The 13,082-nt window shown below is 52.6% G+C and overlaps 1 protein-coding gene across 2 annotated transcripts in view; it reads right to left on the minus strand.

The window, feature by feature from the left end:
* Positions 1-729: 729 nt before the first annotated feature.
* Positions 730-13,082, minus strand: part of TNPO2 (transportin 2) — a 29,476-nt gene continuing 17,123 nt past the window's right edge. For both annotated transcript variants that reach the window (XM_065576004.1, XM_008163309.4), the window contains exons 14-25: positions 12,308-12,479; positions 11,519-11,605; positions 11,151-11,258; positions 10,617-10,775; positions 10,440-10,527; positions 9,687-9,785; positions 9,010-9,105; positions 8,145-8,220; positions 6,825-6,924; positions 5,893-5,967; positions 5,039-5,169; positions 730-3,623 (exon numbers count right to left, since the gene is read on the minus strand). In XM_065576004.1, coding sequence (XP_065432076.1) covers positions 5,062-5,169; positions 5,893-5,967; positions 6,825-6,924; positions 8,145-8,220; positions 9,010-9,105; positions 9,687-9,785; positions 10,440-10,527; positions 10,617-10,775; positions 11,151-11,258; positions 11,519-11,605; positions 12,308-12,479 — 1,168 coding nt within the window. In that variant the 3' untranslated portion in view covers positions 730-3,623; positions 5,039-5,061. The remainder of the gene's footprint in view (positions 3,624-5,038; positions 5,170-5,892; positions 5,968-6,824; positions 6,925-8,144; positions 8,221-9,009; positions 9,106-9,686; positions 9,786-10,439; positions 10,528-10,616; positions 10,776-11,150; positions 11,259-11,518; positions 11,606-12,307; positions 12,480-13,082) is intronic.

Consider the following 13,082-nt stretch of genomic DNA (forward strand, 5'->3'; position numbering starts at 1 on the left):
GCCGGGCTGACTCCAGCCGCCAAGGGCCCCCCCAGCTCCTCCCTGAGCGACACCCGGGCTGGGCCTGCAGCACCCGCGTCCAGCCCAGACCCTCACCCCACCGCAGCACCCGGAGAACCCCCCCCCCCGAAGCCGGTCTAACACCCCCCCACACTCCCCCGGGCTCTTTCACATCGATAAGCCCCGAGGCCAGCTTCCCCAAGCCCCTGTGAGCACAGGGTAAGAAGGTCTCCTCCTGGACAAGAAGCACACAGCTTAAGTAACTTTCCCAGGATCAGAGCAGGCTCGCTCCTAAACCCCGGTCTCTGCCTTTAAGCGCAGAGATATACACCTTCATTTTTTCCATGTGTTCTGTAAATCTTCACCCACCTTTACAATAGAAATAAGTATTATTCCCACTTTACAGATAGGGAAACTGAGGCCCAGGGAGGGGACGTGACATGCCCCCTATAAACGCTCAGACCTGTGCCAGAGCAAGGACTAGACACAGCTGCAGGGATATGAGACGTATTAAGAAACATGGCAGCGAGGAATGCAGACCACAACTCTTGCTAGACACTACAAGGCTCTATGAGTCAGCATACTTCCCGGCAGATGCACTTGTGCTCTATCACCATAGAGCATGGAGAGGAGGGACTGAAGGAGCAGCCCGATCAAGTAAATGGGGGAGGACAGAATGGCAAAGGTTACAAATCTGATATTTACATAAGAAAAAACACTGAGCCTAGATACAGCTGTAGACTGAAGTCACGTGAAATTTGCTTGTTTTTTTTTTTTTTTTTAGTTGACAAAATTATACATAAAATGAGAAAAATCTCATTTCAGCAAGGTGCAAGCAGCGGCTTCAACACTAGGTACACTGTCACCATAGGAAACAGTACAGCACATTTACAAATATACAAATCCAGGGTTAACAAACAGGAGGCAGAAACTAGAAGCACTTATACAAAAAAAAAAAAAAAAAAAAAAATCCATTTCAAGAGGCAGTCAGGTCAAGTAGCTTAAACTTCACTGTCCGAGAAAGAGTTCACAGCCTTCTTTTATCGTCCTAAGCTTTGGGAACTTAAAACACTTTTTTTTAAAAAATATTGTTAGATATATTTATAGAGCAAGCTGGGTTGCGACTTTACTTTACAATACAGTTCTTGTTCATGCATTTAAAAAAAAAAAAAAATCACACCAGACCCCTGCTCTAATGGAAATCCAGGTTTCATCCCTGTCTGGAGGAATGGAGGGAAAGGAAATGCTTTAAAATAAAGCATCAAAATGCAAAAGAGAAAAACATCTGATAGTTTCCCAGAGACCTGCTCAAGTCTTATACCAATAAAAAATAAAAAAGGAGGCTGAAGTGAAGGAATGCATCTCTTTCGTTCCCCATCCCTTCCTTCCTCTAAGGTAGAGATGCACTTAGGGCTGAATGCTGCTTGAGTCTCTCCCCACCCCTCAAGATCTTCAGCAGGAGAGATGGGTGGGAGCAAGGCTTGGGGCTATGCCAGCCACTGAAAACAACAGTGGACACTAAGCCAGCCAGGCTGTTATGCTCAAAATTTTGTGGTGTGAAGGCCTATTGCACCGGTGAACTCCAGTGCAAAAACTTGGAGGGCGTTAAAAGAATGCTTTAAAAAAAAAAAAAAATGTATAGAAAAAGGAGGGAAAGGAAGTGCTGAAAAATAACCAGGGAGGATGAAGGGAAAGGATCAGTGAAGCTTAAGTTACTGAGTGATCCCACAAATGCTTTCAATAGACACAGGTGCAGCATGACTGATCCTAGAGTGACCAACTGCTGCTTTAGTAAATTGGTTCCCCACACCCTGCATGACACTGCCAGCCAAAAGGAGACGGTGGGTTCCTCACTGCAAGGTACTTTTACAACAGGTGCGGCTGCAGCCTCGAGAAGGGTCAGACTTTCCACAGTTCAACCACAGGTTCGTCCTGCTGTCACCCGAGTGACTTTCAGTTTTTAAAAAAAAAGAATCCAGGAAGGAGTTGGTGAAGAGTTCTCCCAACCTGCACTTGGAGAAAATCAGCATCCCAGCCGTGTCTCATCTCAGGAGAACTGGAATTTCTCTTGGTGCGTGTCACTTTGGGAAATGATTTCTCTTCATCCCACAGCTCAGCTGATTACAGACAGATCAAGCAGACTCAGACGTTTCCCGACAACTGGCAGTACCCCCGCCACCACCACTCCGTTATTCTTTCACCTTTAAAGGATTAAACGTTCCCCTTTCTTTCCCCCATACAGCTTCCTTCTGACTAGTGGCAAGTCAAAAAACACCCAGGCTGTCAAATGATGCTTTCACAGCACGTTACCTCACTTACAGTTAAAAAGCTGTGGTTACACCAAGTCAAAAGCTTTCCGCATAACCAACCCCTGATTTATTTTTTAAATAAATGGGGGACTAAAATTCATGGGAGTCTTTTGTCAAGACTCCAGCTGAGCATGTAGCAGAATTTATGGACTTGTCTTAAAAAGAAATCTGACTGTTGCCTACACAAAGCTACACTTCCATCCCCTCTGTGCTCCGCTATCTTGACTGCCCTCTTTTATTTTGTAAACTGAAGTGGCAGATGTGGCATAAACTCCATTAAGACAGAAAGCGTAATTAACCGTAATGTTACTTGGGACTGAGTGCAGTACATGTCTCCCTGATCAGGTGGCGCTATAAGCCAGGTGAAGATGGGATGTCCAGCCTCTGCATGATACAACCGCATCACTTACAATCCCACCCGTGTCACTTTCACCTCCCTCTGGCTGTAGCTGAAGGACAGGTTAAGAGAATTCACTGCACTGTGTATTTTGATTTTTTTCTTTTTTATAAAAAACATGCTTCTCTGACAGTATGTGTTACAAGGGCCCCCTTCACAATAGAAATCGACTGGATCTCGGCTCAGGAGATCCTTATGGGTTGGGGAGTTTTATGCATCGCATCCAGTAAACGCTGCCATGGAAACTATTTCAGAAAAGGTTTTTTTCTTGCTGTTTTAAGTTTCTAGATGAAAAACGATTACACTTAATTATGGGCTACTCACAGGATTGCTAGTCTACTTCGGTCACCATGCAGTCTGGAAGAGGTGAGGAAAAGCTGATCTCAAACACCGGTGACTGGTAATATTTATACAGTAGTATAACCTTGTGTTTATTATAGTTTAACCCTTCCGTTCTCAACAGCTAGATTTTTAACCATTAGAACTTTTTATCCAATTTTAGCTTTTTATTCATATCTTTGTTTTTAAAACCTAGCCTTTAAATGATTTTTTTTTAAATTATTATTATTATTAGCTAGTCCTTTTCTATTATGGCCCTAGTTAGATCCCCTTCTCAGGAAGTGTTGCAGTTTAAGATCGCTCCCCTATTTCGGCCCACGGCCAACCCCCACCCCATCCCCATCTACCAGAGATGACCTCTGAAAAAGGAGGAAAGAGCCCCTTTTCCCAATCGCTGAGATTCCCTGGTTGCTTGTTTGAATTGATCTCGGCGGTCCCCCCCTTTAAATTTCAGGAGATGGGAGGGAAGTCATTTTATGTCCCACAATGCTCCTCCCTTCCTCCCTAACCCCCCATTAACAGGGCTCTGCAACACCTGTGGACGAGTTCCCAGTAACCCTCCCAGCACATACAGGAACCTGGAGGAGACACAAGAGAGAGGGCACCAGTTAGTCAAGGTTTTACACCCCCCCCGAAATGAAGCCCTCTGAAAGGGACTCAGAATAGCTGCCGTCATTATTAGACACAAGTCTCATTTCCCCTGCTTTTCCTGGAAGACTCTGGCAATGGGAAAACTAGCAGGTTATAGCATCACATGTGATGCAGAGGAGGAGGAAATTTGTATCCAGGTTGGCTGAAACTTGTTGTGATAACTCAAATGTCCAACCAACAGCTCGGAGAAGAGCTCTTGGTTAAAAATCCAACACCTCAGTTGGTGAGCAGACAGAGCTCAGAAGCCACAACCTAGACAGCCAAGGAGTCCTCCAGCAAGATTAAGACAGATGAGATTTGATAAGCCCTGATGTTTTGAAGGCAAAACACAATCAGGCTGACTTCATATTCCCCTGTTTTGGGGCATCAGATCAGCTTTGCAAACTTTCCACCTGCTGACTTTACTTGTCAAAACTCTTTGTTCCAGGTAAGAGCTTTTGGGGGGGGGAGGAGAAGAGAAATATTTAGGCCAAAGTTTTAAAGCTTGGATGCGTGATCAAAGAGAGACCTGATTCTCAGCACCCAGAAATCCCCAGCTTCAATGGAAGCTCATGGTCCACAAGGATCAGGCCATTTTTATTTAAGTGACGAAAGTCAGGCTCCTAAATCGGTGTTTAAATTGACCTTCGTCTCTTTGTCCGCATGTTAAGGGTGGGCAAACAGATTGAGCGTCTGGGCTGCTGGGTCTTCCTGAGTGTGCTGCCTCAGGACTTACAATTTTTTTCCACACTTCACTCTGGTTTTGCTCAAAGACCTCAGCACCTCAGAGAAAGGCTGAATCATTGTCCTCATTTCACAGTGTGGAAACTTGAAGCAGGAGTCCTGAATCGCATTCTGCCACTCAGACAACACTGCCTCTCTTCACTTCCCGGACACTAAACATCTGGTTTGCTTTTCACCAGTTCTACTCTCCTGACAATTAGAAACTGACATTTTGCCGGAGGATCTTAATGCAGGTTCAATCAATCAACGTAAGCTCCACCCTCTGCCCCAACAAGGGAGACATCACGCTTCCACTACAGATGGAGAAACTGAGGTAGAGGGAGGAAGTGACCTGTCCAAGGACACATTAAGTCAGCGGCAGACCCAGGAGACTGGCAGCTCCCAGCCCTGTGCTCCATACCCTTCACCCGCCTGCCTTCCCACTTAATCTCTCTTCTCTCCATCAACTTCTCACCACGTTAACACTTCAAACCTATTTGCAGGGGGGGTGAGGGGGAAGGGGAAGAGGGGCAATGAGAGGTTTTAGCCCATGAGAATGGGAGCTAAAAGTCTACACTCACCACCACCACCACACTGGCTGATCCAGCAGAACCAGCCACGGTCCCGTGTCCAAACTCACCTAGTTCGGTTTCTCTGCGTTGCCTAGACCCCGTAGAACGCAGCTAGCCTCTCCTTCAGCAGAGGCGGGAACTGCTCCGAGAACTGCTGCCAGTTCTCCTCGCCAACTTGGTCTTTGAAGCCATGAAGAATCTGAGGAGGAAGACAGCGAGATGGGAGGGCACAAGCTCGTGCGTGGGCAGGGGAGGTGGAAATACAGGCGCGTGGCTATGCCTACAGCCCTGTTACTGCGAGAATCCTGGGAGTTAGAGGAAGATGAACAGCTCCACCCACGCTCCGTGCGCTGCAGAGGGAAGAGGTGGACTCTTCCACTTCGGAGCTGCAGACGGGCCGGCACTGCGATCAGCCGACACTACCCCAGTAGCTGCAGGGATTCGTGCTGTGGGCCCACTGGTGAGGCCAAAACAACAAATCCAGCCAACGCTGGCGGTTCCAGTGTTTAGTAATACATATCGCCCGCACAACCAAGACAGTGTCACACTGCAGATGGAGGCCTCGGAGCGCTATAATACACACAAAGCCTCACCACCACCCTACAGGAGACGGGCTCCCCAGTTTATAGATGGGGAAACGGAGGCACAGAGCGCTGAAGCGGCAGAGCTGGAAAGACCCCATTCCCCGCCCAAAGCCATGGAAAGAACCCAGGAGTCCTCATCTCCCCAGCTCTAGCCATTGGACAGCGCTCCCTCTCAGTCAGCGAATAAATGGAGCTAGAGCCCAGGCCCATCAATTCACCTGCTTGCGATGACAAGGAAGCCCCCCCCCCCCGACCAACGGCATTAGTCTGCATCGTTGATCCATAACTGGACTGCGTGAGGCCTCTCTTGCCCCTCCCTCTTACGACGCGCGACTTACCTTATAAAACATGTCCCTCAGGTCGTCCTTAGGGCTCACCCACGAAGCAACAGCATCGCAGAAGAAAATAAAGTCCTGGAACAGGATAAAGGCGCTTGGGAAAGAGCCGACAGACCCCAGCACAGCGTGAATCAAGAGTCCCATGTTAAGGCCAGGCGGGACCGTTCGATCCAGTCCGATTTCCTGCAGAACACAGGCCAGGGAACTTCCCCAGCAATTCCCGTAGCAAGCCCAGCGCTTCCGGATGAGCTGCAGCAAATCTTCGCAGGAAGACTCTCTTTTTAAAGTGCTGCTCAACCGTAACGACAGCAGCACCAACTCCACGCCAATACCAGCCTGGACTTAAAGGCCGCGAATGATGGAAAATCCACCATGCCCCATGGTAGTTAGTTACCCTACTGTTAAAAAACCATCCCTATTTCTACTATGATTTTTTTCTACTTTCAGCTTCCGGCCATTGGGTCTTGTTATGCCTTTTCCCGCTAGATTAAAGAGCTGGGTTTATGGTGTGAAGCGACACCGTCTTGGGGATCTGTCCGATATCACAAGCAAAGCAGGATCAGGGCTTAACAAGGCAAATCCCAGGCTGCTGCAGGGAGAGGTGCGAGTGGCTCGGGCGGGGGAACTCTTCCTTCGGTCGATGCTACCCCCAGTGCGGCTCTACAGGGTCAGTGACTCAGTAGGGGGCACTCTCCCCATGAAATTAGTACGGACCCCAATACCCCAGTGCAGCACTAGGGGGCACTGTGCTATGGGGAGCGGGACTCTGTCAGGCACCCACTCCTGGAGTCAGTGCAGACACTAATGCTCCAGTGCAGGGTGAGACAGTTCTGCGAGGTCGGTCTCTGTCCCTTTGCAGCTGGGTAGGAGGGCGGTCCAGCCAGCTACTCCGGCCGTCACGCAGTCCTAGAGAACGGCTGAAGCGCTGTTACCTGCACGACTCCGCCGGGGTTCACCCCGATCATCATGCAGATGCCGCGGAAGGCAGAGTCCTTCTCCTCGTTATCACGGATGTTCCGCAGAGACGTACACCTGGAAGGCAGAGCACAGCCCACGATCAGTGCCGGAGGGGCTGGGCAGGGAAGCTTGGGGGGATATTTTTGAACAGGACACTGAGTTAGCTGGAGTCCAACTCCCCCCAGAAACTTCTGTAAGATCCCAGCCGGGGGCGGGCGGAGTCTCTATTAAAGCAAAGTCTCTGTTAAACGTAGCCAGCGCTGCACTGCAGAGGAGGCAGGCAAGCTGATCTCTAGAGAAATCGGAGCTGCCGGCTCCCTGGGGAAGGAGTCTGCTGCACCTGTTCCCAGCCTTTGTTTACGGAAACAAGCCCTGGGTTGTATTCCCTTTGCTCAGGGGACTAGTTTAGTCACCCCCTTCTGCCAGAGACATGGGGGAGTCTGTGCGGGAGGTCCTCCAGGACAGAAGCTTGCTCAGGTACGTGCCAGTTCAGTTAGAACCTCTTCCTGGTGTGGGATCGCGCATCGAGTTTCACCAAACCCCTTTTGAGAAGCTGGGGCATGCAAGGAGCAGCCGATGCGGAGACTCAGGAAAGAGCGACACGGGGGGGGGGGGGGCGCGCTGGAATTATTTTTAAAGACTGGCAAATCCCCCCCAAGAGAAGATGGAGGGTGAAGCTCATTCACACAGAGACACAGTCATGCAATACACAGCCCTCACAGGTGGCAGGTAAGTGTCACACCCACACAGAGCAGGCTCAGGTCTGGATATGTCAAATGCTATTTCAGGTAGTTTCATGGCCCTGGTTGCTGTAGTATCTGAGAACCTCCCAATCCTCCTCACAACTGAGACAGGGCAGTGCCATTATCCAGATGGGGAAACTGAGGCAGAGACACTGGGTGACTTGTCAGAGGAAGTCAGTGGCAGAGCAGGGTCCTTGATTCAGGTCCCGTTGAATCCCCGTTTCAAGCACAGACAGGCACGCGTGCTGCCCCAGTTCACGCAGCTCCATCCCACAGGCAGGATCTCATCTCAAAGTTACCCAAAAAACCCTGCTCCCACAACTGCACTGGGCAGTATGGGCTTGGGGCTTTAGGCTCCCAGAATGCACTGGTGCAAAGAGCTTGGCAGAAGAGCCTGGACCACTGGAAGCTTTTTGCCAAGATGTCCGTCAGGCCATGCTGCCCCTTGGAACAGACCACCTCCCCCCAGGCAGCAGCCATGAACCCTTCAGCCAAACACCTGTTCTCTACCAAACGCTCTATTTCCCCCTCTCCCACTGCGGTTTCACTAACCAGGGTCTGATAAACTGCTGTAGCATCGGCGCGACCTCTTGAGGGCAAACGTAACCCAGGCGTCCGATGGTGATGGCTGGAAGAGAGACAATCCCATCACGGATCTGAGCAGTGAGTATGTCCGGAGGACGCAGCACACGCCAAGAGAAGCAACTAGGGGACTGGGAGAGCGAAACGCCTTTCCCCTCTCGAGTGGCCAGGTCAGGTCTGGCCAAGATCTACAGCGAGCTGATGGGCCATTTGGTAGCACTGGTCCAGTTCCTCCATCCACGTCGCATGATCCTACAAGTAGCTGCCCCGTTTTGCTGCCAGCCTCAGCAGCGAAACAGAAAACTGGACGGGCCAAAGACCGAACTCCCATCTTGGGCAGTGGCTGCCCTCCAGGGCGGAGCTGATGCCCAGAGGCAGGAACTGGTGTTTGGGAAGCTTGCCCTGCTGCTGTCAGGACTGTACACGTAGATTTTGGCTGTCGACTGGCTTCTTTCACCAGGCTCAAGGGCCCTACCCCAGGGAAACCACCTGTAGAAAGTGGGTCTACCCTTTAAAGGCCCAAGGACCAGCTGTTCCAGGGCAGAGCCCCTTTCAGAACAGGTGCTTGGGTACGATTCTGGGCTGGGGGACAGGCCAGCAGCCCTACCCCCATTTAAGGGTGGTAACAGGGAGAGCAGCTCCTCCATCCCCCCATTGACTCCCATTTAGACACATTTCCAGCTGATGGCAAATCGGTGTCTCCCTGGCCAGACCTTGTTCCCACTGGCGTCCAAGCCAGTTTCGCTCTTGGGAGCGGGATTCACTCCAATCACCGCAGTCCCTCACATGCGCAGAGCCAGAGGTTGGGGGTGACATGCTGGGGTCCCCAACTCACCTGTGTTCTCCAGCAGCGTTTTGGGGGTGTTTGGCCGGTTGATAATCTCCACGAGGTTGTTCAGGACCATCTGGACGTACGGCTGCATTTCCGCCCCTGCCAGGAAGGAGAGTGCGGTCAGCTCCATCTTTGACATGGCTCATTACGCTTCCCCCTAGGGCAGATCTCCGTGAATGAATATTCATTCACAGCCCCTCTGGGAGGCAGATCGGGATTAGCGCCACTGCAGATGGGGAAACTGAGGCACGGATAAGGAACTGTCCAAGATCAAAGAGTGGCAGACTAGACAAGGCCTAGACTAGGAGTAGAACCCAGGAGTCCTGACTCCAGCCCCCCTCCCCACACTGTACACACAATGCCAGAGCCACCCACCCATTGCATGAGGTGGGATCTCCACCTCTCTGTGGTGCAGGAACCGATCTACCACCAAACACCAGGGTTACCGTATCCAAAGCAAGCTGCGATGCAGCTCCCACCAGTGCCCCCGGCGCCGGCTCTAACTCCGAGGCACAAGACAGCCCCTAGAGCTCACCACCTCTCCCCCCAGGATGTGTGCTGGTGCACTACCCTCTCGTCGGCAGGGAAGGACGCAGCGTGGTCGTCCCGAACAGCACCGGCGTGGGAGAGAGAGCGCAGCAGAGGCCAGTGCCAGCCTGGCTGGCTCTCGGCACACTTACCCATCTGCATGCAGATCTCCCCAATGGCCCAGGTAGCGTTATTGCACACCGAGATAAACTCCGGGTTCAGGTTGGTGCCCAGGATGGGCATGAACTCAGCTGAGCAGAGAGGAGGAGGAGGAAGGACACAGAGTTAGTGCTGTAGAGGTTGCAGGTGGGGCACATACCCTCTAAAGTGTTATACCGCCCCTTCGCCCCACCCATCACCGTAGTATCTGGGCACTTTCTAGCTAAAGTCAATAGCAGCACAAAGCCCTTGGTTGGCTTCACGGAGTCTCTGGCTCTTTTCGGGCCCAGCACTGTGTGAAGGGGCCTACAGACGAGCCAGTTCTTCCTCCACGTGGTACTGGCTGGAGCCCCGATCTGAGACTGGGGCCTCCTGGTGCCAGGAGCTGCCCAAATACAGAGCGAGACAGTCCCTGCCCCTAAGAGCTCGCAGGCTGGACAAAGGATCCTCACTCCCATTTTACAGAAGGGAAAACTGAGGCACGTATGCTATTTAATGACTTGCCCGAAGTCATGCAGGGAACCTGTGCCAGAGCAGGGATTGAACCCAGCGTCTCCCATGTCCCAGCCCCGCTCCCCAATCTCAAGCCAGCCTGTCCCTCTCTGCCGTTCGCTCTGGATCAGACAGTATGAATACTGTGACGGTCATAGCAAGAGCTCAGCTTGACAAAATTCTCCATCACTTCCAGAGGCAAGAGGGCCCCCGTGACCGCGGGAGCGAAGTGAGGGATCGGCGCAGGGACCTACCGATACAGGGCTTGACGTGCATGAAGCAGGCTTTGGTGAGGTCTCCCAAGAGGGCGAAGGAGCTCTGCCGAACCTCCGGCATGGTGTCCTGCACGGAGCAACAGGGAAGGGTTAGACTGGGAGCGAGTCAGCCGCCCAGGGACGCGGCTGTTAACCCAGGGTCCGGAGCCGGCTCACCTGCATGCACTGGAAGAGCAACGTCATAATGTTGCTTCTGGCCACCAGCTGCTCCACGTGGCACCCTAAGCCCTCCGCCAAGCCGCTCAGCAGATCCAGCGCCACGATCATGAAATCTTTGTCGGGGGCCTCATACTGGTCCGGTTGCTGATTGTACATCTGATCGGGAGAGGGGTTAAAGGCAAAAGTCTTTTACCAAAGGGAACCCCCCATCCCCGAAACACCCTCAGCTCGGAGCCCTACATGTTGTGCTTGTGGCCACGGCCCTGGATTGGTGCTCAAGAGACCCAGATTCAATTCCAAGCCGAGCACGTCACTCCCCTCCCAGGGTCCCACCTGTAAACCGGGGAGAAAGATGCGGCCTTTGTCTCGTCTATTTCAATCGCAGGCTCTTTGGGACAGGCTAGACTCTTGTCCCCACAGCTCCCGACAATGGGGCCCCACCTGCACTCGATGCTCCCAGGCATGAGTGCAAGACGAAGGACAACGGCCCAAGCTCCCTGCCTCACCTGCCGCAAGGAGTCCAGCACTTACCATAGCCTGCGCCAGTGTTTTCTGCACCAGCGTCACGCAGCGCTGGTAGACGGGTTCACAGTACGGAAGGAAGCCACTCTGGAGAGCGGTTGCTACAGATGACAAGCACTGGAGAGAGAAGCACGACACCTCAGAGAGGAAGTTCAGAGGGGTCCGTCAGACCCAAGGCCTCCTTTTATCCCAATCTCACCCAGGTCTGTTCCAATTCACACATCACAGGGTTTTATCCTTCCGATCCCACCTCCCCCCTCTCCAGGTTAAGCCACCACAGTACAACTCAGGTGTCAGCTGCTGATGAAGATGGGAGACCATGATACACGACCGTATCTCCCAGCATGCTCTCTCCCACCGGTTTCTCAGTCACTCACTTCTAACAGAGGGAAGAGATCCTTGTCCTCATCCTTCAGTTCATTCCATTTCTGGATCAGAGGGGGCATCAGCTTCTGGATATACTCCTACAGGAAGGAGGCAGGAAAAGAGACCAGTGTTATCATGGGGGGGGGGGGGGGGGGGGTTTACACTACGGTCTAGCATGGGTACATCTATATACCCCTCCCCACTCTGCATCATTATCCGATCTGAGTACATTGCACTCTGTAGGGCTGTGCTCTTGTCCCCATTTTATAGTTGGGGAACTGAGGCACGGAGAGGCTAAGTGACTTGCCCAAGGTCTCACGGGGAGTCTGTGACGGAGTTAGGAACCGAACCCAGGTCCCCACGCCCCAGGCTAGCGTGCTAACCACCGCACCATCCCTCTCCAGCAATCTAAGCTCAGTCCAGAACTCTCAGAAGGCCAATACAGTCCACACACTGCTTCAGGATTCGAATTTTCTTCCTTCATCATTGTTCCTGGGTGCGGAGCTGCGTGGAGAAGGCACCAAGGGAACGCAGCCCCAGCGGTTGCTGACAAGAAACCGCTGCACTGCGCAGCTACTGGTACTCACTCCACCCACGTCAATTGCTATCCCCTCGGCAGCAGCAAGTTTGTAAGGGCAAGGAACGGAGGGGTCAGCAGACCTCAGGGGAAAGCGGCCAAGGTGCTTTATTACGGTCACGCTGTGCAGGTGAAAGGAGGCTGCTGCGGAGCGTTGGCGTGCGAACGCTAGCACCGGTGCCCCCGGCAAGCAGTCGCATGGAGGGGGGTAGGCGGCACATACCGGTTGGTTGAGGTGATGCCCCACGGAATCGGCGAGGGTGCCAATTGCATCGTACAGGATCAGCAAGTTCTTGTGCTGGTATTTCCCAAAGGCGAACACCAGGGTGTCCAGGATGAAGCTGAGGTAAGGGACCAGCTCCGTGCAAGCCTCCTCCTCCAGGGTTGCAAAGGCGCTGGGATGGGGGGGGAAAAAAAACAACAAGAAGCCGCATTAGCCCAAACAGAGAACCGGACGGTCCCAGGAAGCCGCACGAAGCCGGCGGCAGACTCAGCAGAGGGCAGCCAGGTAAGTCCAATTCAGAAAGCAGACGAAACCCACTTTGTTTTCCCTCTTGTAATAAAACAGCCCACGAAGCAGCTCATTTGGGCCAGCGTGAGCTGGCTCCCCACGCCCCACGACAACCACCGGCTTTGACCGGAAGCACCGGGCCGTCTCCCCACCCCACGGTAATTCTCCGGATCAGACCAACGTTATCGCCGTCCGTCACGGTTAAGATCAAACTTCAGGTTCCTCATCACGTCCAGAGAAAAGCATCGCGGGAGATGGGGAAGATCCGGCTTGAGGAGCGACCATGTCTCAAGCCAGGCCTCACACCCAGGACCAGTCTGGGCAGACCGTGGACGTTGGAGAGGATGGCTCTATGAGAGATGGTTACTGCTCTCCTCAGTTCACCTGCTGCAGCGGCGATACAGGCACCAGTGGCTGGTACTGGGAAGCTGACGCTAGCCGTAGATCGTAGCCAGGGTGACTACAGATGCTGGTTAAGAACAGCGGC

Source organism: Chrysemys picta, chromosome 22 (genome assembly GCF_011386835.1).
Source record: "Chrysemys picta bellii isolate R12L10 chromosome 22, ASM1138683v2, whole genome shotgun sequence".
Classification (NCBI taxonomy): domain Eukaryota; kingdom Metazoa; phylum Chordata; order Testudines; family Emydidae; genus Chrysemys; species Chrysemys picta.